Consider the following 27,976-nt stretch of genomic DNA (forward strand, 5'->3'; position numbering starts at 1 on the left):
ATGATGATGATGATGATGATAATGAACCTACAAAATCTCTTCAAACAAACCTAAATAATAGCTATCCTAGCGGATAGGGGAGAGTGTTACTATCCATCTGGATTCTGGCCTCAAAGAAGCACCATTAACTAAGTGCTCCCTATAACTACTAACAGAGAGGAAGGTTACAAAATAAAGCTGAAGGAGCATTCATCGAATTATCAGCTGTATGACACGGCGTGGAAATATGATCTAATCTATGGGTTTTTCAAAATAATCCTCTGCAAAACGACCACTCAACTTCTAAATAACATTCTGGCTAGTAAAAACTTTCGTGTAAAAACGCAAATACAGTAAGGACACAGAGTACCTTAAACAGCGGCGTCTCCGAGAACACTGTACCTCAACGCTTTTATTTAATAAGTATATTCCTTATAATATACTTCCTACTAGATCTAAAAAAATTGGATATGCAGACGACTGCGAACATACATCACAACGGAGACTGATTAAGTACTTCAAACAACGAATACTTAAACCCAATCCCATTAAGACCGAGGTTAGCTTCTTTGACAATCAACTGCTCAAACACTCTCGTTTAAGAAACATCTTGAGAATACCGCAGCAAGGATAAGAACCCAGAACAACATCGTTTAAAAGTTCTATGAGACAACATCGAGATCATCAGCTTAGCTCGTGGGCTTGTATACTCCCCGGAGGGATACTTTACTGTGACCCTATAGGGCATAATAGCGCTTACATAGAAAGTATAGATACCCAGCTTAATACCAACAAGTGTCTAATATCTGGAATGATCAAGACAGCAACAGAATAGCTGCCACTGCTAAGCCACATACGCCTACCGGATTTCGCCATATATTTAATATTATTGAATATATATTATATATTTAATATTATCTGATAATTTTTGCTTTTTGCTGTCATAGGTGCCATTTATAGATGTAATTGACTTAACTAACTTTAATTCACTTTAACTATAAGTCAAATTCATAGTCTTCCCTATTTACGTTTTTTATGGCTCTATATACCTAGGACATTAGAAGACTATGGTCTTCTAATGTAATTGCTATGTCTACTAAATTTCATGTAGTATAATAAAAACGTTTAATTCTTTGGTAACTTATATTACATAACATTTGAAGTACAACAAAAACATAGACATCGAGAAGGATTACAGTTTAAAAAACTAGATAACAATACAAAAAGTTGATTCTTTTAAACCCATGTTCCTACCAGAGCTACAAAACGTCTACCACAATTCTAATTCTTGTTTTTCAATTTTGTATCTTCAACATCGCTGTCTTCGCAGGTCTCTTTACTATCTGGTTGCTTAACTGTATTCGATTTTGAACTATTTGCTTCTACCTCTTGTTTCCTATTGTTGTTTAAATCAATATTAGTACTATCAGTATCTTTTTTGTCCTTACCTTCTAATACGGAACGAATGGCCTCTAAAAGAATTAGTTTCTCGTTTGTTGTGAATGTTTTGTTACCTATAATTTTAAAATCATGTAACGATCATTATTTATATAATCTTCTATCTATAAAATTCATTTATATATCACTGTTTGGTCAATAAAAATGTTTTAAACTATCACTTCCAAACTTAGTCTAACCAAAAATTGCTTTTTTGATTTTATTAAGAAAACCTGGCGCTTCTTCAGAATGTTTCGCTTGTGATTGTTCCTCGGATTCCGCAAATTGCGCTCCTGTTAAAGAAAAATTTCATTTTAGTGTGAGAAATGTTAGTATACCGATAAAAATTTTAAACAATTTACAAAAAAAGCAAACAATACCAAAATATTTGCAAAAACAGTTCCCGGTAAACTAATTCGATTAAAGTAATCCAAATGAAACATTCATAAAGCTCCAAGTTTTAAAGTTGTATCCATAAAAATCAACGATTGCTTAACGAAATGCTAAATTATATACTTTATCAAGTGTTACCCTGCACAGATCATGGATAAGTAAATACACGATACTACACAAGGCCAAAAACAGATAATAATATACTCCTACTGCATGAAAAGAATAATAACAAGAAAAAATGGTATCAGTAGTAATACTAAAATTTGAAAGATCGTGAAAGAAAATCTTATAAGAAACTCCTACAGGCCATATAAAGTTTAGAAATAGTATCAATATTCCAAAATTTTGGTTTGCACATAGTTCTCACACAAACGAAATAACGTTAACCCTGTATTGTCCCTTGTAACTCTGACTTACATATTTAATAAGAGTCATAAAATACTTTCTTAACCTGATATTTCCGTAAACGTCCGTTTTTTCTATAAGGTTACAGACAGCTGTCTAAGAACATTCCAATCATACACAAGGTCATATTTTATGCATAGGTTCTAGCAGTTGTCGTGTGTTGAAGCGTGGTAATAGATGACTTTGATCACAATTTCAAGTATTTTCTATACTTGCTGACGAAATAAAAAAAGAATCAAACTAAAAGTAAGTACATTCTGACTCTTATTGTAGCAAATATATGCGCTGATAATAAAATATTATGTATTTTGTGAGAAAAAATGTTGTGTAACTTTAAAGTTACAATGGTTCATAATGTATAACATAATTTGTTTTTTGCCGGTGGTAATAGAAATGCAACCTATTTTTGTAAAATTATTTTATGGCAAAAAAGAACTAAATAATGACATTTATGGATATGATTCTGAAGATTCTGGACAAGTTAGGTATTCCCTATGTAGGTACGGTGCGTCCTAACAGATTGAAAGGATGTAATTTCCCTACCGACAAAGATATGAAAAAGAAAAGAAGGGGGAGTTTCGAAGAACTTGTCTACAAGAAACAAGGAATAACCCTTAGAGCAATCAAATGGTACGACAACAAGACAGTGCATTGACTGATTTCGTTTGTAGGCACCTATCCTACAGGTCGAGTTGAAAGATGGGACAAAGCAAAGAAAGAAACCATTCTTGTGTTACATTGAATATTGTAACGTTTTACAATAAATGTATGGGCGGAGTAGAAGGCGGATTTAATGGACTCGTTGATGACTCTATACAGAACTATGATTCGTTCTAAAAAGAGGTACCTCCGCATTGTGTTCCATATATTTAATTTAGCAATTGTGAATGCTTGGTTACTTTATAGAAGAGACACCCAGTTACTTGGTATAAGAAAAAACAATGGACTAAGTTTTTTAGCTTTCAAAGCATCTATTGGCGCTTATTTATGTCAAGAAGGTAAAGGGAGACTCAAGAAGAGGGGAAAGCCCAGTCTTTCTATAATAGAACAATAAATAGAAAAACATAAAAAAAGACGGAATAGGCCATTGGCCTAAATTTTCAGAAAAGCGCGGTCGTTGCAAGAAACCGAGATGCCTAGGAGAACCAAAAGTAATGTGTGAAAAATGTAATGTAAATTTGTGCTTTACGCCTAATTCCAATTGCTTTGTGGACTTTCATAAAAATTAACTTTTTCCCATTGTAATTTGACAGCCACAAACCCTATTAAAACAAAGGAAATAATGAATAAAAAAAAAGTCTTCAAAAATGTTTTAATTTGATCATATCCTGGAAGTATATAACAGTGGAATTTTTTTTGCAGTCAAAAAAAATTGGGCAGTACAGGTTTAAACGTAAAGGCGGTAACATACTGTTTATTTATAATAAACTGGAAGTAACGTAAAAGTACAACCTAATAAAAAAGATTAACTCGATCTCAAAATATACAATATTCACTCATTGTTGGGTTGTTGATATTCGTAAATGACCGTTTTGGAGTGGAATTTTCCTTGTCACGATGGATTTGCTTGAAAATTTGGATTTAGATTCTGTTAATCCTCTATTTCACTTTTGGACTAGAGCACAGCGTTGGTTTTACTTAGGGGATGACAGTTACTCTTCTCAGAGGTGAAAAAACATACGTTCAAAATAATCCGTATCCATATCCGGAAATGGATAAATTGACTAATTCTAAGCAACTTTTATTCTATAGAGTTTTTTCACTAAGACAATACTTTTTGAGTTATTTGCGAGTGAAAATATTCATTTTTAAAACTAAAAGCCACGTTTTCAGACGGTTTTTCAACGATAACTTAAAAAGTCAGTATTTATCGAAAAAAACATTGTTAGCAAAACCGTATCGTATAAAAAAAAAACAAAAAAAGGAGTACTTATGAAGTTTGTAGACCCAGTGGAAGCAGAGTTGTAACTCATGAAAAGTATTTACGTTTTAACTACAACACTTATAAAATATAGGTATATAAAAAAATTAATTTAAATGATCTTATTGGCCTTTAAAAAACCTACAAAATGGTTTTTAAGCAATTCATATATTAAAAGCTAACCGAATAATGAGTAAAAAAACCAATCATATACTTTAGGAGATATCAGAACGTGTATACTGGATCACTATAAGATACACATAATGTGCTACTAAGGCACAGACATACTTTCAACCATCCTTCCATGTTCGAATTTCTTCGCAAGAGGTCTTTATAAGGGTATAAATTATGTGGTAATAAATTAAAACAGTAAAGAAATCTAAATTTTATCTCTAATAACATCTTTATCAACGTCTGTTTTGCCTTGCAATTCTTAGAAGGCATAGATTGAAGCAAAAATCTGAATTTGGTTTCGAAAATTAGTTTACGGATTTTAATATCAGATGTCGCTATTTGCGTCTATACGAAGCCATGTAGAGATGCTTCCTAAGATAGAAAAGATTTATTTTCACGTTCAGAGCGACTGTGAATATCCGTCTCTGAAGAGCCCTATTAGGGCAAAATACGTAAAAGGCGGATACACAAACGCACTGTACGTGAAATCAAATCTTAACTGTCTTTTTCCTTTCAAATCTAAATTTAATGTCACTGTATAATTAAATAATTCCAAATTGCTTGAATTTAAAATTGTATGATTTTTTTACTAGAGATCGTTTTCACCACTAAAAATAAAAAGCAACCAACGGCCAATTTTGAAGTCGAGGGTAAGTATAACCTAAATCCAAATTTCCATGCAAATCAGTGGAGAGAAGGTATTCAATGACATTGTTTGAATTATAGCTAATCTAGGAGGTGAGATTTATGAGTTAAACTGTGATAAAATCTTAAATTGTGTTGTTTAATGTTAATTGACATTAATTCACTTCATTAACAGATGATTTGAATCAATCAACAGCTTTAATTAATTTTAAGCAACCAACGGCACAAGTTCAAAAGTGAAAATTACAGGGTATCACCGTATTTCACGTTCATTTACTGACCAGCCTATGGCCAGAACATTAAATCATTATGAAAATATACAAGGTGTCCAGAAACTCTCCTGACAAACGAAGACTGGAAATTCCTCAGATAATTTTAAGACAATTTAACCCAATTCACCTAGTCAGAAAGGGAGCTAGAGCTCTTTGAAGATGGAGCCTTGTAATTTTTTTAATACCTTCAGAACGCTTCTACTTAGAAAAACGAAAACTGGTAAAATTATTTATCATTCAGAGTTGAATCGATTCCATTAATTGCGAATTGCTAGCACCGGTCATAGGCGTCCGTTTTGGGTAGGTCAACGGTTATTTTAACACAAACTTTTTTGTATTTTGAGATATGTCTAAACTGTTAACATTTTGAGCTTTGGAATTTAAATGTAGCTAGTAGGTAACAATTTTGTATTTATTGTTTTTATAAAAATCTTCCCTTCTCTTGGACACTGAATAAATAATTCTAACAAGTTTACTTAAAGACTATGCGACGTAAGTGTAATCGTTTCTTTTCCTTTCGTTATATATTGGTTTAGAGATAGGTTAAACCTATTTGTTATTTTTCCTAACGTCTAGGATCCTCTTGAGTTTTCCCTATGTCTCAGTTAATTATCCAAGAGATAAGGTGGCCTAATTTTTATCTAGTTTGATTTTTTTATATACTACTTCCCTTTCTATTAGTATAATTCTTTTTTTATTTACTTTCTTTCTTACTTGATTTTAAATAAGCCGTTTAAGATCTACAGTCTATTTTGACCTATATCCCAACTTTCGCCATTGTGTATTTAATACACCTAGCAGCCGATAGGATTGTGGACGACTTTAACTCTAGGTTTACTTATTTAATCTAAATTCGCATACAGAACCTCCTGCCTAGGTTTTTTTACGCGACAATAATATGCAAAAGATAAAAGCAATACTTTTCAAATGTGACAGTCTTATGGAAAATATGTTCACAGTTTTGTCTGCGAAAAAGCTGTAGAAATTGAAATTCAATAAAGATGAGAGTCTTGAAATTTACTATATTAAATTTAATGAAGTAGTAAGAGAATTAAAATCTGTTGGTACAAAATTTGAAGAAATGTCATCTATGTCATTCTAACAGCACCTGAAACGGACAAGTTAACATTGGAATTTGTTAAAGAAAAATTACGAGATAATGAGATAAAAAAAACCATAAGTTTGAATCACCAAATTCGGCACCTTTCTATTCTTCTAAATGTGCCTATCTTCTAGAGATGTTGGCGACCACATTGACCCATCTTATTCTATTCACAGCAGTTCGAAATAGATCAGTTGACGTTAGACCAGTCCAATTCCTAAGATTAGCCAGCCAGGATATACGTCTACGTCCAGGGCCTCTCTTACCCTCAAACTTGCCTTGTAGAATCAACTGAAGAAGTCGGTATTTATCATTACGCATGATGTGGCCGAAGTAAGCCAATTTTCTGTTTTTTATGGTGTTAATAATTTCTTTGTCTTTTTTCACCCTCTGGAGAATAGTTATGTTACTTGTGTGGTGTATATATGAGACCCTCAACATACGTCGGTAGCACCACATTTCAAATGCCTCTAATCGTTTTATGGCATCTTCTGTAAGGCTCCAGCTTTCTACTCCATAGAGGAGGACACTAAAGACGTAACATCTAAGAATTCTTATGCGTATATTGATACTTAAAGATAAGTTGCAGAGAATCTTCCTAAGGCTGTTGAAAGAGCTTCTGGCTTTTTCAATACGAGTTTTTATTTCGTATCTGTGATCTCAAGTATCCTTAATATTGCAGCCCAAATAGCATATTTTTTCCACTCTTTCTAACGGTGTATCGCCTATTGTCATTTGGGCGTTTATGTTGGTGTTCTTACTTATGATCATTATTTTTGTCTTCTTGCAATTTAGTTTTAGGCCTTATTTGTTGCATGCTTCTGCAACGTTATCAATCATCCTTTGAAGCCCCTGCGCACTATATTCCAGCAACACTGTATCATCTGCATATATAATATTGTTTATAAGTTGGCCATTTACAGCAATCACATCTTCTGATTCGTCCAAGGCCTCTCTAAAGATGTTTTCAGAGTATAATATGTTAAATAATGCCGGTGATAATATGACCTTTCTATAATGACTAAAAAATGATTATTTTAGTTTCAAGAAATCAGCATGTTGGTGCTGTAGGCAAGCACATGAGGTAAAAAAATAATTTATATAAACATATTGCTTTCCAGCTGTAAATAATAGAAACAGTGAAGTTGAACGTACAGGTAAGATTCTTGTAAAATAGTATATGATGCAGCAACAGAAAGATTTAGTTTAGATATGGTGTTAAGAATTTAAAAAGTACTGTAAAAATGGTTGTTGTATTTTAATCATAAAAATAATATAAAAATGTACGTTATTTTATTTCGATAATACTATTTCCAGTGACAATGCAAGGAAATATACAAGTAAAATTAACCATTTTAAACAAAAACCAGCCATACAATTTCAAATACCAAAGACCTTGGAGATCTGAATCAATTTTTGGAAATTAATATAGGAAGAATATCAGAAGGAATGTATTTAAATTAAAAAGAATATCTAAAAAATGTATCGATTAAATTCAGAATACAAGATTGCATTGGGTAAAAATCCTATAAACAGTTTTAATTAATGCTGAATTTAATATTAAAATGTGAAACAAAAATTTGTGTTAATTTGTTGGTTATTCAATGTATGCATCTTTAGTTACAAGAAGAAAGAAGAACTTTAGTTACACATCATGATCGAGGATGAAAACTCATATGAGGCTAAGATAATCTTCTGATTCAGACAGCGAAGAGAAGATTTTAGTTTTACAAAAACAATTTCTACTGTAAATGTTACTGTTATCTTACATAAATATGTACTTAAATTTCGTACTTGATAAAATAATCTACGTAGAGTACTAAAACGAAAGATCATATTTAAAAAAAAAAGAACTAATATTAAAAAAAAATTAAAATATGTAGTTTTAAAACAGGAATTGTCTATGTCTACGTTTAAAAGAAATTTTAAGACCGTTAACCGTATTTTAAAATAAGAGAAACAAATACCTGGATGAAAAGAAAATGTGGGAGAAATGAGATATATGAGAGGAAATATGGTAGCTTTAACGTACATAGAATAGTCAGAATAGAGAAAAACTGACAGATCAGAAAATATTACAGAATCATTCGATGATAATAACACCAAAGAGGCTCAAAACGAGATCACACACGGGAGCCAGAGATTTTATATTCGGAAGTAGCTGTATGCAATGAAACAAACTAAAGGAAGAAAAAATTTACGGCCTGATGATCTACCAATTGAGTTGATAAAGCTAATTGATGATTAAGTACTAGAAATATTAGTCCAACTTTATGGCCACATATATTCGACGAACATAATGCTCAAACAGTGACTTATGTCAAAGTTGATTCCAATACCGAAAAAGAATACTACTAAAGAATGCTCAGAACATCGAACGTTTGCCGAAATTAATCAAGTATTGAAAACTTTTTTAAAAGTTATACACAACTGGATGTGCAAAAAACTAAATCTAGAACTGAGTCTCAATTAGGGTTCAGAAATGTAAGTGTAACAAAAGAGGCTATATTCGGTATAGATTTACTAATATCAAGAAGTTTCGACATGAATCAAGATATGTATACACGTTTTACTTATTTTGAGAAAGCGTTTGATGAGGTTAGGCATAATAAATTTATTGACATGTTAAGGAAAAAAGATATTGATGATAATTATATCAGAATCATAGCGCATTGATATTGGAACCAAAAAGCCAAAATACAAATAGACGATGAACTATCAGAAGAGGTAAAAATAATAAAAAAAATGTTTATAGTGAGTTCAATTTTATAACAAAAAGCTATATTTGAACGAACAGAGCTCTATGCACTATGCGGATGATATGGTTATAACTGCAGATTAATTATCTGTTACTTTAATTAAAGTTACTTTTAGTTACTTTAATTAAAAAGAAGATAGTACATAATATATGGCACATACAATATCTATGAAATAAAGACGAAGTTGAAGAAAAAAGAATCCTACAACAATGATGAAGTCTGAACTGTCCCTAATACAATAATAGAAAAGGAAATACCTTGGCACATGGTTAACAAAAAACACAGCAAGAAAAAGAGATAAGATGCCGTATATAAATAGCACAAGCCACCTTGAAAATGAAAGAGTATGACGTTGAAACATCGGCGTTGAAAAAATCAAACCTACATAAATTGAAAGTGTTTAAAAGGTGGTGCTACCGTAGAATGTTACATTTATCGTGGATAGACCATATTACAAATTACAATGTTGCGAAAATGGACAGAGAACAGGAATTAATGCGATCAGTAAAAAAGAGAAAACTGAGTACATCAGTCATATGAGAGGAACCAGATATGTAATACCATACCTAACAATGAGGGAAAGAGGAAGGGCAAGATCAATGTTGGAAGGAGATTTCTTGGCTGAGAAATTGAAGGGAGTGTTTTAATACTAGTTCAACCCAATTATTCAGAACAGCCGTAAATAAAATTAGAATTCTTATAATGATTGGCAACCTCCGCAAGGAGAAGGAACCTTAATAAGAATAATGCCAAATAGGGATGTACGAGTGGGTTTAACATAAATTTAGCCTAAATAAGAAAACGCAAAATATTTTTTTTTTAATTAATTAATTTTTAATTAATTAAGTTAATTTTTTAAGATATTCTCTTTTTCGCTCAATACATTTGATAAAATGCTTTTCCGATTTATTATTCCTTCTGAAAATAATTTTTCTCGAGGCAAAATACTGGTGAAAATTCCGCAATGGTGTCATCGTTCTTTAGAAAACAGTATCCGACTAGCATTTTTTTTTTTAATTTGAGAAGAGGAAATAGTCATATGGGACTTAATCGAGCGAATATGGTGAGTAGTCGATCAGTTCCTGTCTCAAAATGGTGTAATTTTGCTTGTGCAATGGGCGCCTTGTGTTTTCTCGTTGAAAGATAATTTTTATAAAATAAACCGAAGCGTTTTTCCTAAAATCAGTATCAAACAGTTCAACTACTATGTAAAACTAATAGTACATTTGCATAATACATTTGCATTCCAAAAAACAGTCCCATCACCTTTCCGGGTGATTAGTTAGTCTTGGCCTTCTTCCGTGGGCCTTCGTCGCCTTTTCTTCGCTCCTGTAATTATTCCTTCGTATCCAAGTATAAAAATGAACCAACATTTCATCAAAACTCACGTATCAGCGAAAACATCCTTCGTGTTGCGTTATATCGTTGCCAAAAGATTATCCGAATTCAACACACGCGTGGTTTTTTTGATCGACAATGGGCAAGCGCGACATCCATCAAGCGGATAAGCTTCTTCACTATAAATGTTCATGCATTATATTAACACCCTCAATTAACATGTTTAAAGCGTGTGCTACCTCGCGAATTTATGATTGTTCGATTTGTAATGATCATATCATTAATGTTATTGTTGCTGTTTGGGATAGTAACGGTTTCTGGAGCACCTGGAAGTTCGTTAACACTCGTATGAAGCACTGGACTGAACGATATTCAAATTTACCATTAAAAAATCGTGAAAGTGACTTTTTTGGATGACTATTAAAACCAAACTAGCTCTTGTTTTTTCATGAAATTTTGAAAGCCGTCAAGTGTTGGATGACAGATGCAAAAACCGAGAGCAATTTCTTGTCACGTATCGCCTCTTATCGAAGACTAGATTAATGTAAAACCACACTCGTATACGGCTGATTAGAATAAAAGAGTATTTTTTATTTTAATTCGTTCAACGAGTTGCCAAACAATACCACACAAAACTTTCGGGTACTTACCATCTTTCTTAACAGTGATTCCTAAGATTTGGCCAGGTGTATCTTGTTCTAATTCAGCATATGCCATCGCCAATGCTTTCTGCTTTTCATTTAAGTGTTTCGGAGCTTTAATTTTTAATATTACATAATGATCTCCGTGTCCATAACCATTAATTTTCTTCATTCCTTTTCCACTTAGACGAATTTTAGTGTGGGAGGATGTTCCTGGCATTACCTGTAAATTCAGATATATGAGATTATTTCTAAAAATAGTTTTAAACGAGGAAGTTAAGCAGTAAAAAGCCCAAAACCAAATTTTTGCAGTTGGATGAAAATCAATCTAACTTATTGCATTCGATCCCCAGAGTATCAGGAAATTTTGTGAACAAAAATGATGATGTGGAACTGAAAATTGAATTGAATAAGGAAAATGCATTTTCCAAAGGGCATTTCGAAGTGATGACAAATTGGAAATAATTGACGGAAATGAGTTCAATATTACTACTCGGGAGTTTTGAGTTTTTTAGGATCTCTGAACACGAATATCACGACGGTGTGATCTCCGAGACACATGGTGCACACGACAGGCCTCGTCTCCTGTAGTTTTGTGGACATGAGATACAAAATCAGTGCAAAATCGTTACTGTATCGAATTCCAGTAAAAGTACAGACAGGAGACCAGGTGTCTCAAAGACCGATGCCGACATAATATTAGTGTTCAGCGGTCCCAAAACCCTCCGAATAACGAGTTTGCACTGATTTTGTATCGAATTTCCACAAAACTCCAAGAGACAGGTCTCGCCCTGGGCATCTGGTGCCTCGGAGACACTTTGCACCTATGTATCGAATTTCCATAAAACTCGTGATGAGCCTTCTGTTATAGCTGATGGTGCATGGGCACGAAGATCAAGTAAGCCTGTATTTTCGGCCAATTATGATTGGATTACAGGAAAAAGAATTGGTAAGCTATTGTACTTGGGCGTAAAAAACAAGTATTGTTGTGTGTGTGCGTCAAAAAATGCTATTACTCCACACGTATGTTACAAAAATTATAACGGTACTTCGACTGCGATGGAAAGTGCAATTGCAGTAGAAGGCTTTAAATAGGGCATACAAATGCACAACTTAAAATATAGATATTTGATTGCTGATAACGACAGCAGCACGTACAAAAAATATGTGAAGTCAAGCTGTATGGCAGTAACTTTTTGTAATAAATATTATAATTGAACTATCAGGACTTTTCATACCTGATGAATATCCCTTTTAAGTTAAATTTTGACAACAAATTGACGGTCAATTTAATTTAAAAAGAACTGATTTCTATTACTATTAAGTGCAAGAACAGTTATTTATATCGAATAGAGAATATTGTTACCTTGCAGTATAAACCCCAAAAGGTATTTTATACGAAAAGATTTATAAATATATAAAAACTATGGGAAAATATGCTACCAAAATTGCAAGATTTTTATTATAATTTTGATTTGAAACACATAAAGAAACATTACACATAATTCTATATTTATATAATTTCATTGTAGTGATCTTAATGATCGTAATACTAATCAAATTCTTATAATATATAATTATAATCTTTTCTTATAATTTCCATTTTCTGTAAACTGTAATCTACGTTAAAATTAAGACGCCAATTTGTCCGTAAAAAAGTGACAAAAAATCAAAAGCAAATATAAGATATATAAAGAAATGAATTCGGCAATACCGTGACCTCAAAATATCTTGCTACACTTGTTTCATTTAAAAATTTACAATCTTAATTATTATTGTTGTCGAAAATATACCTTGCATGTTTCTACTATAATTTACAATAAATCTACATTTTATGAAAGTTGTGGCTGTTGTCGATATTTAATTATTTACAGAGGATTTTTTATCCGTATGTACCTTTGCTGCATAGTAAATTTATTAATAAATAATATTACTCTGGTCTGTTATTCTAATTACCCATAACCCCACTGAAGAGAAGACCGGCCACTTAAGTTTATCGTTTTATTGTGTAGCAACAAACCTGTCACTACAGCTGATGTCCAGGTTATATAATCGGCTCAAGTAAAAGATGAAAGCATTTTTGATCTAGGCTTGAGAGAGATATCTGAAAGATGTTTAGAATATTACTTCATAAACAGATTTTGTTTTCGTGCAGAAATTTTTTTTTAAATAAGGATAATTGTTGCAGATCAGAATGTTCGTCAAAGGTTGACATTATGGCACTTGTTACAAAAAACAATTTGAACCAAACCTTTCAACACACCTGCCTGATTTATGGTAAAGATAATTCATAATGTCGTGGACCTGACGTAATCATTTACTGACGTCAATCTACGAACTAAACAACGAAATCAGGAATTGCTATAATAGCATATAATATATTATAAAAACATGCAGTTCTCTTCAGTGTGTTATCGTAGTGAGACAGAGACGAACTAGTTTTTGCGTTAGTGAAATGGCTTTAATATTTTTATTTTTTTTTTGTGAATAATCGTTTTTAATATTTTATCATTTTTTGAATCATTCTGAATACAAAAGGTTAATTGTAATTTTTCTCTAAAGTTGATCGTTTTCACCTTATAAACAATTTAAAACTGAAAGAAAAAAACGAAAAATGATGACTGAAGGCTCAAAAACATACAATTATTATTGAATTCACCAAACCTTGTTCTATCAGTTTCTGATACTTTAGTTTGGGCTTATTTAATTTAAAAACATTTGTCCCTTATTACAACCTAAAAATGGATTTATACAAAACTGTTTAATAAATTAGGACCACTTTTTGTATGCGGTATTTTATGAAAGTGATTATGAAAAAAATCTCATGGGAATATTTTTCCCAAGGAATTCCAGGTTTTAGTCTGGTATAAACATATTTTGCTGAATTTAAAACCAAAATCCTATTATTTTTCTATCATAAATTGATTTGTTATTTATTTATTTGTCCTCTAGATTGTCTTCAGTCCTTAAAAGGTTTATTTATAAGCCAAATTAGTGCAATGTAAATATTTTACATTTTTACACAGCAATTCTTATCGATAGTAAAGACGGGAAGTCGTAAATGTTTATTACATCTTTCAATGTGAGACAAAATGAAAATGCGATGACTAACTGGAATGTTTAAGATTAGAGAAACATAATATGTCATGTTTATTGGAAATACTCGACATCATTAGCACGTGTAAATCCTACCCTGTCGCCTAATTTCCTATGAAATTAAAGTGGTAAATGTTTTTGGGGTCCATTTATTTTTTCGGGCATGCGTATATAGGAGGTTTTGAAACATCTTTACTATTTTATGATTTTTCACTAAAAGGGTTTGTTAGCCAGTTAGCCTGTCGTAAAAGATTAATAATTTTCGTAAAGTATTAATTTTCAAACTTACAAAACTATAAAAAGATAGTAAAATCTCCCCTCGCTTAAAATTCACCATAATGGCTACCGAATGCGCCCGCAAACTCTCATATAATTATATCGTGCTTCTCAGTGCACATAATATAAGCATGTCGGTCTACATAGTTCTCATATGCAACTACAACGCTCTCCAAACGTTTTAAAACGATTTTCGGAGTGAAAATCGAAACGTCAATTTTTTAGTTAAAAATGTAATTTTCACTACAATCAATTATAGCTTAATCCCATATAAACCCAATGTGTCGCTTAGACTTGCCACAAAAACTGTTTCAGAACCTTATAGCAAAGTAGTTTTTAACTAATATTTTGAACTCATATAGATATTTCAAGACACATTGTTAAAATAAAAGTATTTGTAAAATCAACAGTGCTCAAACCAAATAAATTCATAACTTGCAGTCTACTATTTCTTCAACATTGAACTATACATTGCTTCGACAAAGATTAATTAAATCGCGTCTTTTATAATCAATTAATATAGAAGTTTGGGTTCTCCGCTTGAGTTGAAAGAGAAGAACACTCTACAACAGTCACTGAAGATCAGGAGATAAGACCTACTAGACTGGTTAGACTTTGTGGTGAGAAGTTGATCGACGCTTGGCAGACATGACGATAGTAATGGAAAAGTAATTTTTTAGTTTGCAGAAACAGTCACTGAAGATCAGGAGATAAGACCTACTAGACTGGTTAGACTTTGTGGTGAGAAGTTGATCGACGCTTGGCAGACATGACGACAGTAATGGAAAAGTAATTTTTTAGTTTGTAAAAATAGAGTTCTTATATAGTGTAGTTGTTTTGAAATCTAACTTTAGTTGTGAAAAAAAAAAATGTTTTTTAATATACGTGCAATACTACCAAAAAAAGTGCTGGCGGATGCAAGAGTATGTAAGCCAATAAATAGAAGAAAAAGAATAGGAGATAATTCCCAACCATGTTCTGTGAATCTGAAAAACAATATACCCTTACAAATCTCAGGGCAAAAAAGTCTATATTCCTAGATAATTGTATTTTTTAATTATTTTTTAATTAGAAATTACCCACCTCTGTATATGAGATCAAAACCAAGTCGACTATGTTTGAATTACTGTTGTAAGTTGTAAGATACCTATGTTTTTTATTTATTTATTAATATTATCTATATAAACAAGTGAAGTAGTAACTATTCTACACAATCCATTTATCATATACTTAAACAACTATTTAACTCCAGGGAACATGTCGTGTCATCGGTATTAAATTAACATTGAGTTTTTATTTAATTTCAACACTTAAAGCTTATAAAAACATTCAGTTCAGTATCTTAGGAGGCACCCAATTTAGGTTAATTTCTCAATGTTAAAATTCATGTACATTTTAGGTACAGTTATCGTCACTATTTCAAAACAAATTTTTAACTTATGATTATGTATGTGAATTGTAAACTTTCTATTTTAATGATGTCTAGTTAAAATTTCCACACAAATCAGTTAATTTTTCATAACTGTACTTAAATGAATCCATGTCATAACTTACATGGTAACGTGCCTAAAAATTGGTACTGTGTAATACTTTTTGAACTTAGGTACAAAATAACTACGTTAAATGATCCAAAAACCCCAAATTTAAGCAAATGTTCATTATCCACACTGCCGTAATTTTTAAATTAAATGTACCTAAAGATAAAATTACAATTAAAAGCTGCAAACTAGGGATTTTGTTGATATTACCGTAATAAGTTCGCATTTTGAGAGTGAGAAATTAGTTCGGCTATCACTTCATAGATTGGAAAATAAGTTCACGTGTCACTTAGTAGAAGGTAGCAGTCATGAATTAAATGACGATAAATGCGCGTTTGCCGAATTTAAGAAAAATCTGCAAAACATTGAAAACTAGTTATGTGGTTATGCCAATTGTCTATGGGTTATGCAGTAACCATGTAACCAGTAATACGAATCACGTGGTTTTGTTTAGCAAAGCGGCCCTTCCAGTTAATATTTTGGCTCCGTTTGACTTTCAATGTTCAATCATGATTTTATAACGTCAGTGTCTTAACAATACAAGTATACCATTTTTATCCTTGGCACCGTGACGTTATATAATCGTGGTTGAAAGTTAAACTGTGGTCAGTCGAGTTTACTGGGGGATTATACTGGTTTTTACATAATACATAAATTACATTAGCACTAGCATGTCACTTGGGGTTTATCTAAAGACAATTCCAGTTTTATTCACTTTTTGGCAAATTAAATTTTTATAGACAAAACAATATTATGTAATCATCGATTAAATTTTGTCGATTAATTATTTCCGTAAGTGAAAAAGATTATTGAAAGTTACAATAATTAGAAATGAGATGAAAATCTGAAATTTTCTGAGGAAAAAACTTCCCTTGTTGACATTCGATATGAAAAAAATTGTTATTGTAAGGACGCTGTTTTTAACTGACCAACGTGTTTTAGATAGCTAGGTTAGAAATACTGTTTTTATAAATAAATAGTAACTCTTTCCTTCTTTCCAAAATTTCCAAATCAGTTTGGAATAAATATTTTTGAGCAGGTAAAGAATTCATAATTGTCGTCTAAATACTGTCTAAATACAATAAGTAATAAAATATTTCCAAATGAATGAACGTTTTGTATCTATTAGTCAGAATTTACCCTTAGGTACATTATCAAAAAGCCTCTTTTGTGGAAGTACGTGATCATCAAATTATTATAAAAAGGTATTTGTTATTGATTAGATAGATTGATAAAATTTTGTTTGTATTACATTAGCTTTTCATATTCTCTTAATTCTCGACATAAAAAAGAATGAAGAAAAATATGATTATTTTTATTAAATTTTAATTTAAAAAAGCAGTAAACCTTTGAAATTAATTAAACATGTGTATAGTAGCATAAATGTCAAGTAACTACTTAGTATGTTTACATAAAAAAATCCCTAATCAGCGCGTCGTCTCTCCAGCTGAGTGTTGGTGTAAGGCAATTAAATTTTACGACTTTTTCGTGTGGGAGTATCTGTAGGGAGTATCATATTAATAATATTAGAATTGCATAGATATAGTTAGTCGAATTTGTACCACCAAAGTAAACTGTATTAAAATAAAACTTTAAAGCCATACTTGTGTAATTTAATATAAAAGTAAGTTTTCTTTACTTGAAATTTAATATAACCTCAAAGGTAAATAAACAAAAACACGATACAAAAATTACATGGAATGATCCAATCCGAAAATTAGAATTTGTGAAACTTCACTATTTACTAATATCAACTTACATTGAAGAATACTGCCATTTAAGAGCGAACTTTATCGATCGTAAGTTCCAGTACTTGGCATCGGCACGTAGTTCAGAGAATTAAATTTCGGGAAAATTAAAATATTAGAATATGATGTACGTGCTGCCATCTACTCAAGGAATTGTTAAACGTTAGTTTATTTGAATGCCACTCATCTTAACTGCGGCGCGAACATATCCCCTTAATTGGGTACATTTTTATGTACTAGATCAGACATTCAGGACAATTAACCATTCGTGTTTAACACATTATCCTATATCCTATATTCATTAACCTATAAGCATCAAACCTATTCCCAATAAACATAAATATTTCTTTCTTTATATTACATTTCTTTTGTTACCTGAATTGTATGATCCTCATATAATCCTTGGATCCTAATTGTACCACCTAAAAGAGCCTGTGCTACTGAAATATCTGCCTCAGTATGAACATCTGGACCATCTCTCTTGAAATAGTCTGATTTATCTACCCTAAACGTCACAAATAGTTCCTTATTTCCTACAGACATTCGAACCGTTTGGCCATCTTCGATACCTGGAAATTTAAAATTTAAAAATAAAAGGGATGAAAATATTAAATTCTACAATTGTATCTAGGCCCTACATAGAGCTACCCGAAGAAAAATATTAACTATGATTTAGGCGAGTTTTTGGAAGCAGCTCTTACTGCAGGTTACGGAGAGAATGCATTGATTGGTACAATGGATCGCGCAGAGATGTGAAAAATAAACCCAATGTAACAAAAGATTGCGCGACCACACACTATGTGGAGTATAAAATGTTTTAAGAAAATACGGCATGTGGCACTTAGGGAGTGCCGACACAAGTGAATACTTATTACAGCGCGTTATTAATATGTGGGTTAATGAAATTTTATGTCTGCTTATTACTGAATTGTTATTATATTTTTTTAAATAACACCACACAGTTTTAAGTTCTTTAAAATTTAACAAATCTTATTTTTTTTTTTAATTTTGTTTAAAGGTTTTAGTAATTTTCAAAAATTTTTAAATATAATATAGAATTTATGCATCATTATTAATACTGTCATTATTATCTTGTATTTATGTTTAATTACTTCATTTTAAGTATAGTTCATTATAATGTATTTAAAAACAAAAACAAAATAACGGGTTGTGTCTATCTGGGAGTGACCGATGAGGGGAAACAAAGGTTTCTTATTGTATACGCACGAAGCGATGCTTTTTAATCTAATTTATTTTATTGGACCCGATTCGGTTTTATTTAATTTTATTTCTGTTTTTTTTTTAATTTTTATTTAATTTTAAGTACTTAGTTAGTTTAATTAAATTTTACTTCATTTTATTTTATTTAAGTAATTTTATTTCATTTCATTTAATTTTATATAATTTTATTTACATTTATTTTTATATAATTTAATTTAATTTTAGACTGTACGCGCGTGAGCATTAAAATATGGGTACAATCGGAGACACAAATATAGTAACGTAAAGTTTTAATAGTTTCTAAATCATTAAGGTGTGGCATTAAAAATTATTTCGTTTCGACTGCTACAATCTACAGTCGTCTGCGGAAAGCTAAATAAAAAGAAAATTATTCACTATTGATTCCTATATTTATGATTATGTCATCCATCACGATGTCAAGACTGCTGTGTCATATAACTTTGTTCTATTTGTTTAACATGTTCACACGTTGTTTTCCATTGTTCGACTGAAAATAAATTAAAAAATTCATCACACAAACTTTGCACAAATTTAAAATTAAAATTGACATTTTTTTCAGCGACATATTGCTTCATAGGGCCATACTAACTCTATTCGATTCAAATCCGGATGATACTGGGGTAATCGTAAAACTGAATGTCTTTTATCCGCAAGTATTGTCGATTTCATAGGTTTTAAATCGCAGTTTGTGTAGTTGTATAATGTTGTATAGTTCGAATTTCAACATCTCATATATAAACTAAATATTTCTCGTTGTTAGCCACTGCTGCATTTCTGCTTTTCTGGAAGACACAGTTGGACATTTACCAGTTTTAATATACCCTATTTTTAATATATATAAAGATTAGGAAATTTGCATTGTCTCTCCTTCGCGGTTCGTACAAAAATTTTTCAAAGACTATACCGAGTTGTTCACTTCACAAATAGTAGATATTAACAGGACGGTCAGTGCGAGATCCGTTGTATGACGATTGCGCAATCATGGGCGTGGTTAATTTTACACTTTCAGCTATGTTTGGTGGGCTGTAGACGCTAAGAAAGCTATGCTTCCTCTCCTAGGTCACTCCCGGAGTACCACATACCGTTTTTATGTAAATGATCGGTCTCATAATTTTCTTTCCCATAACTTATTATGAACACCAACATTTTTTATTTTTGTAAATTTATTCTTTTCGGATGAGGTCTCACTTACCTGCTGGCACTGGAATGCTAACTTTTCTTCTTTGTACAGTGGAACCTTTTCCCTCACATTCCGTACATTTATGCTTAATATACATTCGGGAACCTTGACAATATCTACACGTGGATCTCATGACGAAGGGGCCAGTAGTGATACTTTCCATTCCAGTACCATTACAAAATTGGCATTTTGTAGCTTGGGTACCTGGTTCGCATCTTGATCCTCTACATTTTGGACAATTGTCTACTACGTTTATGTTTACATCCTTGGTGGTACCTCTAGCTGCTTGAGTGAAAGTTATTCTGAGGAGAATCTGTAAAAATATTAAAATGGGATTAGCTCTATATTGGTAACAAATTAAACAGAAATCATGACTTTAAAACTTTACATTTGCACTCTCTGAACAGTTCTTTTATCGAGGCTATTGTTACACCAGAGCTTGCTATGTCCCTGATCGAATATACGAGTGGTTCGGAGAAGATTTATGGCTGTTCTGACGTCACGAGAATTTCACTGAATTCTAGAAATATTCCGAAGAATAAGGCAGACTATATATCATCATCCTCATCATTTTGGCTTTACAACCCTGTGTGGGTCCTAGCCTCCCCAAGAATTTTTTTCCAGTCGTCCCTATCCATCGCCTTCCTCCGCCAAGCACGTATTTCCATATTTCTCATATCTTGATCTATGTTATCTAGGAATCTTGTTCTGGGTTTTCCTCTTCTTCTTTGACCAATAGGTCTATCAAGGAGCGTTTTTCTAGCTGGGTCGGTTTGCTCCATCCGCATTACATGGCCTACCCACCTCAGACGTCCTATCTTAATGTGTTTTACGATATCTGGTTCCTGGTATATTCTATAGAGTTCGAAGTTGTATCGTCTTCTCCAGACACAATTTTTATTTACCGCTCCATAGATTCGCCTTAGTATTTTTCTTTCGAAACAACATAACATATTTTCATTGCTTTTTGTTAAAGTCCAGGTTTCTGAACCATATGTTAGGACTGGGCGTATTATTGTTTTGTAGAGTTTTACTTTTGTATTTCTTGATATAACTGTAGATTTAAAAAGGAGATTAAGCCCAAAATAGCATCTATTAGCCGTGCAAATTCTGAGGTTTATCTCTGCGGTAGTGTCATTTTCAGTATTGACGAGCGTTCCCAGGTATACAAATTCGTTAACTGCTTCGATGACGTCGTTTTCTATAACAGCAGACTATATATAAGGCAATTATATTGTAAGAGTTTAGTCTGATAAATATATTTGTACCGTTAAATAAATAAATGTTATAAATTGATTTTAGTGTTAGCACAAAAATTTGGTCCGTTGTTGATCGACCAGACCTAAAACCACTTTGTTATTCGACAAGCTCAAAGATATTTCGTATACCTAGATATATTATTAAGGAGGATTATTTCCCAATAGTTTCTATGTTCCAATTTATCACCATCTTGTCAATGTTTTCCTTAAAATAATTTTTTAAATCCACATAAAAACTATGTTTTTAACAATTCAACAATATGGAATGTATGTGATGGAACCAGGATCTTGGATATATTTATTTAATATTTAGCAGTGTGCTAGACCCACCCATCAAATGTACTCCATATCACAACATTAACCACATTCGTAGTATATGGAAGCAACTTAATAACGTGTTCAGCGATATATACGCTATTTAGGAACATTATCCAGTTTATCTGCTGGTGTTCTAACATGAAATGTAGAGGCAGTTTAGATTTGCTAAAATGAATTATTTAGATTGCATCGAAGAAAACATTGACAGTGAAACTGATAAAAGTTCCATATATTTGGCAATAGAGTAGAAGAATTACTTACAAAATAAAAATGGTTTGTATTGGTTAAATTTTAAAAGGCAGTAACGCCACATTATGATGTTCTATTTTAAAAATTTCAAAAACGAGAAATATAAATGTAAATGTGGATTTTAGTAATAAAATTATGTAGATGAATTTCAAGTAATCAAGCCGATGTGTGTATTCGCTCCGTGCGTGACTGATGCGACACCTACCGCCTTCATCTGACAGTTTGGACCTCCCAATTTGAGGTTAAACATATGTTAAATACATACGAAATTGACAATTATTAATAATTCGTTTTTTAATTATATTTTTCAGGTTATGTACAAAATAAATGTAGTATTTAAAACCTAGTTTCTAAAAATTCATTATAATTTATCTTTTCAACACCAGGCGGAAAAGAAAGGGAAAAACTAGTACTGGCATATCAAGTTCTTCATGTGGAAGAGCATATAATTAAAAACAATAATAGTAAAAGTTATGATATAAAGGTCATCAGGCAGGCTGCAATCTGCCTCACCAGATTTTAAATTGTAAATCGTACAATTGTAGACATTTACTTTAGATACTTAGAAGTGTGTAGATATATCTCTTAAGAATGTAGATATATCTCCCCGTGGGCATAGAAGTGTAGCCTGTAAATCGTACACAGCAACAATGATATGAGGTTCGGTATCCTTTTTATCGTTTTCTTTTTCGGCTCTGGATAGATCCTTTTCTTTTAACTGTAATTCAAAACTCTGTCTTAGTTGCTCTCTCACGTCCCCTGTCGAATTTTTAAATGCTTCGCAGTCTTCACACTGGCATTTCTTTGGATGATGGAAAGCTACATTAAATTCATTTTTAAACATACGACTATACATAATATAATTTCCAAACGGTTGCCCCTGCGCTTTATAATCAGCGACATAGTCTTGGTGTAAACTTGTAATAGATTTGCTTCCGTCAATATATTCCGTACTCGTACTGGCCCTACAATAATGGCTCTCAAGTTTTGGTATCGATTGTATATGTTTGCGTGTACTTTCTTTTATGGATGCATCTACACATTTATGTTTGCCGTGTTTGCCTCGTTTGTCAGTAGATAATACACCGGTTTCATTTTGTGAGCATTTATCAATGACAGTACGGATGGCTTGATCAGATATATCCAACGTTTACCGGAAGAACAATTTGCAAACCCTGATTTTGGTGGGGCCAACAGTCAACGAAAATGCAAAATTATTACAGCGATTACTCTTGTGGATTTTGTAAGAATATAGGGGTAAAATCTTTGTTATGTGCCTCATTACAAATTCATGTGTTTACAACAATAATGACATATCTGGCAGTAATTTACAAAATTCGTATATTTCATTGTAAACTTATCATGAATATTGATGTAGTGCTAAATATGTCATTATTTTACACAAAAACTTAAAATGTATTTAAGAATTTTATCATGAATACAGACATAAAACAAACTGATCCACTATTTTAGTTAAGACAATACTAGAAATTAAGTTATTTTACCTTTAATACAGTGACACTTCCAAATACACCACAATTGAAGATAATAATTTATTTGATAAGAATGTACTTTTTCACTTTTAATATTTTTTTTAATGAACCAATTTTCTGAATCCAGCACATTTAGATCAGATAGCAATTAAGATTCAATATGATCCACTGGGCTAGCACATCAGTTCCAGTTTAATTTTCACCCATATAGTTTCTAACAAGTCATTACTGTTGTATATAATAAAGTAATAATAGTTGTAGTTCAATATTAATATGAGTTTTAAATACCAAATTACAGCACTGGAATATTGAATCGTAATATATAGAAATAAAATAAACATAATGGCATATTGTAAACCAATTAAAGAGACAGATATAGAGAGATTACTAGGAATACAAATAAGAGACTATATATAACATCTTGGTATGTAGAGTAATGACTTACGGAGCAGAGAATTGACAAATAAACAACCAAAACAAGACCAAGATACCAGATAAAAAGAAGAATGGCAGTAGAACAAGACCTACAATGAAGAAAAAGATTTAATTTAGTGTAGACATGTGAGAAGAGAAGGTCATACAAGGTGGATATCAAAGATTTCGGATTGAAGACCAATATGAAAGAGACAGATCCTGAAGATTATGAAGGTATGAAGTGGATGAGGTAATGGAAAGACTTAGATATCTTAGATATGGATGGCAGGATAGAAAGGACTGGAGACGTTGGCTAAAAGAAAGAAGGCAGTGACAGCTGTAGAATTCCTTAATATATGTAGGTATGCTTAAATAATACAAATACAGTGTCAACAATATAAGTTTTGAAAACTAAAGATCATGTTATAAAATATTTACAACCAGAAACATATCCATACAATTTAATTGAAGGTTGTCCTTAAATTAGAATGTTGCAACTAGGTATTTATAGCTTTTTTAATAATATGTATGCTAACTTTGCTGAAAGTTTAAAATTATTATTAAAAATTGTGCATGTTTCTATAACTGCCATCACAGGCGAGTGTTGTTTTTCAACATTAAAAGAAGAAAATAATTTTAAGAAACAAGATGGAAAAAAAGAGGTCATGTATTTTAGCTGTGCTAAATGTAAAAAAAAACAATTAAAAATAAAACATTAGATTTTAATTAAAAAGTTTTTAATATTGGTCTATAAAATTGTTTCAAGAAAGCTTTTTTAGTTTTTAAATTGACCTTCCACAAGTCACCACTGCAGCACTTTGAACTGTCATATTCAACCTATTAAAAGATATTTATATGAAATGATGAAGAAAATGTCATATGTGTTAAGGTATGCCAGTATGAAATAATCTCAATTTTGAAAGTAGTTTCTGAATTCCTGAATTTGGCTATAATTTTAAACTATTCTCTATCTATAACGATCCTTCAAAGTAACTGTCAAATCTATGACTATTCACTTTCTTCAGTTCTTTTACCAACAATGTGTTCATTTCCCTTCTCTATTTTTGATTTTATTCAATCTTTATATTAGATTTTTATAGTCCAGAGTTCACTTTTTTATTTTGTCCATAGTCTATTGATTCCTTGAAGGTTAGAGGTTTCTTTTTTCCACTAAATTAATAAAATTCAACCTATGTATGTCTTAATGACCACAAATAACTTCAGAAAGTAGAAAACATTTGTTACGAAAAAAAATATAAACATAAAAATTTACTAATATACAAAGGTACCACTCCTACCTCTTGAGCTTCGCCAAATCCATAATTTGATTCTGCAAAATCTTCAAAATGAGAAGAGCCTCTTGTAAAAGCATCTCCAAAAATTTTTCTAAACAATTCCTCTGGATCAATTGTTGATTGATATTGCCACTGCTGACTGAATCCTTGTGGACCTTTTGAATGGCCTCCTCCTCCACCCATGCCTCCCATTTGATCAGCTGTTGCACCCCAAGTGTCATATTGCTTTCTTTTAGTTTCATCTCCAAGAATCTAAACAAAATACATGTCTATAAAAATATTTGGTATCAAAAGGTTTCAAATGTACACATATGCACAGCTATGGTCAAAATTACTACTACTAAACATACATAATATTCTGTCTGTCCCTCAACTCTATCCAGATGGTTGGCTGCTTGCACCCAACTATCTGGAGTTTTGTGGAGTGTTTTAATCTGCTTCTTTTTGATGTTTTTTTCCGGTGTTTTGTTAAGTTTTTTAATTTTCGAAGAAAAAAATTGGTATTTTTTGACCAATGACACTCTTATATCCTCAATACCTGAATACCCTCTTTGATAGTGGTATTTATTAAATTTTGACCATAGCTCTGAAGAAGGCTTTGTAAACCAATAGCACTCAGCTAGGAATTAAATATTTTACACACTTTTAAAATGCTTTTCTTTTTAATTCATTTGTTTGTCATAAGTGTGTACAATCAGCCTTTTTGCATTTCAAAAATAGAAATCCTCAAAGCCTAAGACGAATATTAAGGAAAGGAAACTGCGAGAACCTCTTAGAAACTGCAATTTTAAATACATCAAAGAGAACACAAATTCACTAACAGTTTAGTAATCATGAGACAACAAGAGATGAAAAAAGACAGTTTTTATTTTCTAGTCTGGAAGAAACTTGTATTTAGAGAAAAAGAGAACAGGTACTTCAGCCAGAAATTGCCATTGTAAAGGGAAATATTTTTTACAATGAAAGGAAAGAGATTTCAAATCTGTGGTAAGTCCTTTTTGCATAGTGGAGATATTTCCGAATCTTTTGTTCAATATGCATTTGTAAAACATTAGACTAGTGGAGTTGTAGAATACAAAAAAATATAAAAGGAGCCATCTAATAATAAAGTAAAAAATGAGTCATTAAAATATTTCTACATTTTTGAGAATGTTTAAGGACGAATGTGATTTGAAAAACATTACTTTGGACGAACTCAACATAGAATGGCTTTATAATCACATGTTTAACACATAATTTAATTTATTATCCACTGTTCCATTAAGAGACACTTGTGATATGTTGATGTATTTCTAATCAATCTAAGAGAGTAAAATTCTGAAGTTGAGCGAGAAACTTAACAAATGTGATATACTCTCATTTCTTTGGAGCTGATAAACAGTAGAATTTCAAAAAGAAAGAAAAAGAGATATCTTTCAATAACACTGGAGAAAAAATTTTTATGACTGATTTTTAAAAATGTCTACCTTGACCAAAGCTAGGGAATTCTCCAAGTTTTTACAGTCTAAAACTCTGTAAGACATGTAGTATATTATGTGCAGCAGTTTTTGGTCACATTAGGAATGCTATATCCAAATCATGAATTGAGAGATGCTTTCAATTAAGAATAATTGGAACATGAAAGTGAATATAATTGAGATGCATTGAACCAATTAGTTAGATTGAATATACCAATGATGAACCCAAAATAAAAGGAAGTTATTAAGGTGTCGTGAGTAAATGATTCTCACGATTCTCAAAGAAAATATTCGATTATTTTCAATAAAAATAATGGACAGGAGCGCAACCCATTCAGTAGGCGGTTATTTTGTTGCCATGTGAATTAGCTCCTTTTTGTACCGAATCAGCTGCTAATAAAAAAAGATTAATATAACTCAGCTAATAATTTAACAGAACATTTATCAATTCTAAAGCGGTAGGAAGTTCACCTGGTCAGCTAGTCTATTATATAAACAAATAAACTTACTTCATAGGCTTCAGAAACTTCTTGAAACTTTTTAGATGCTTCTGGATCATTCTTATTAACATCGGGATGGTACTTTTTTGCCAATTTGTAATAGGCTTTCTTAATATCAGCATTTGAAGCATTTTTACCTATTCCTAATAATTCATAATAATCCCGTCTTGCGGCATTGAAACTGTGTGAATTATGAAATGCTCTTTTTTGGAGTAGAGAATCTACAAAATTACGTCGAATAGACTTTGGCACAAATAGAGAAGAAAAATATTAAAAGTTATCAGATAGGATATATTATGGAATAAGAATAAAACATAAAAATGTGAGTTCAAATGTCACTTACTTTGAGTTAAATTATTAGCTGACCAGGAATTTAGCAGTAGAGATTTATGACATCTAAAGCATTGATGAAGAAATGTTCTTGAAATTTTAGAAGTAAATTGGGAATTTGAACATATTAATATCTGTTTTGAACCTAAAATTCCAAAAAGAGTTCTTGCACTAGCCATTTTAAAATGACAGAGAATGACAAATGTGATTGACAGTGACAACTAGAATTGACTTTTACCGCGTTTGGCAGTAGCTCTATACCGATAACGGTCTGTTCAGTTCAGTGTTCAGTCAGGCACAAAATATCTGTGAATATTATTCTACTATATTTTTATGGTTTCCAGATTATATTGTAGCAGATGAAGTTACAGAAAAATAATAAATTATTTGAAGAGCCCCATTAATTAGGGCATGTATCAGGCAAAAAATAAATATAATGGTATTATACAAAATACCTAAATTTATGTTAGATCACAGAGTATAGTATAGACCTTAGACCCATATTGGTTAGACTA

The 27,976-nt window shown here is 31.6% G+C and overlaps 1 protein-coding gene across 3 annotated transcripts; it reads right to left on the reverse strand.

Moving 5' to 3' along the window:
- Positions 1 to 1,103: 1,103 nt before the first annotated feature.
- On the reverse strand, positions 1,104 to 27,674 carry LOC140439825 (protein tumorous imaginal discs, mitochondrial-like). 3 transcript variants are annotated; one of them, XM_072529981.1, is made up of 7 exons: positions 27,475 to 27,674; positions 27,141 to 27,352; positions 25,178 to 25,426; positions 20,159 to 20,459; positions 18,100 to 18,293; positions 11,076 to 11,289; positions 1,104 to 1,375 (listed from the first exon to the last, which is right to left on the reverse strand). In XM_072529981.1, exons 1-7 carry the CDS (start codon positions 27,638 to 27,640, stop codon positions 1,362 to 1,364), a joined length of 1,350 nt encoding a protein of 449 aa, XP_072386082.1. In that variant the 5' UTR covers positions 27,641 to 27,674; the 3' UTR covers positions 1,104 to 1,361. The 3 variants fall into 3 exon arrangements, with proteins under 3 accessions (XP_072386082.1, XP_072386079.1, XP_072386081.1); XM_072529978.1 differs by having other exon boundaries at positions 1,104 to 1,493; XM_072529980.1 differs by having other exon boundaries at positions 1,350 to 1,709.
- Between the last annotated feature and the right edge of the window lie 302 nt (positions 27,675 to 27,976).

The sequence above is a fragment of the Diabrotica undecimpunctata genome, chromosome 4 (assembly GCF_040954645.1).
Source record: "Diabrotica undecimpunctata isolate CICGRU chromosome 4, icDiaUnde3, whole genome shotgun sequence".
Lineage (NCBI taxonomy): Eukaryota > Metazoa > Arthropoda > Insecta > Coleoptera > Chrysomelidae > Diabrotica > Diabrotica undecimpunctata.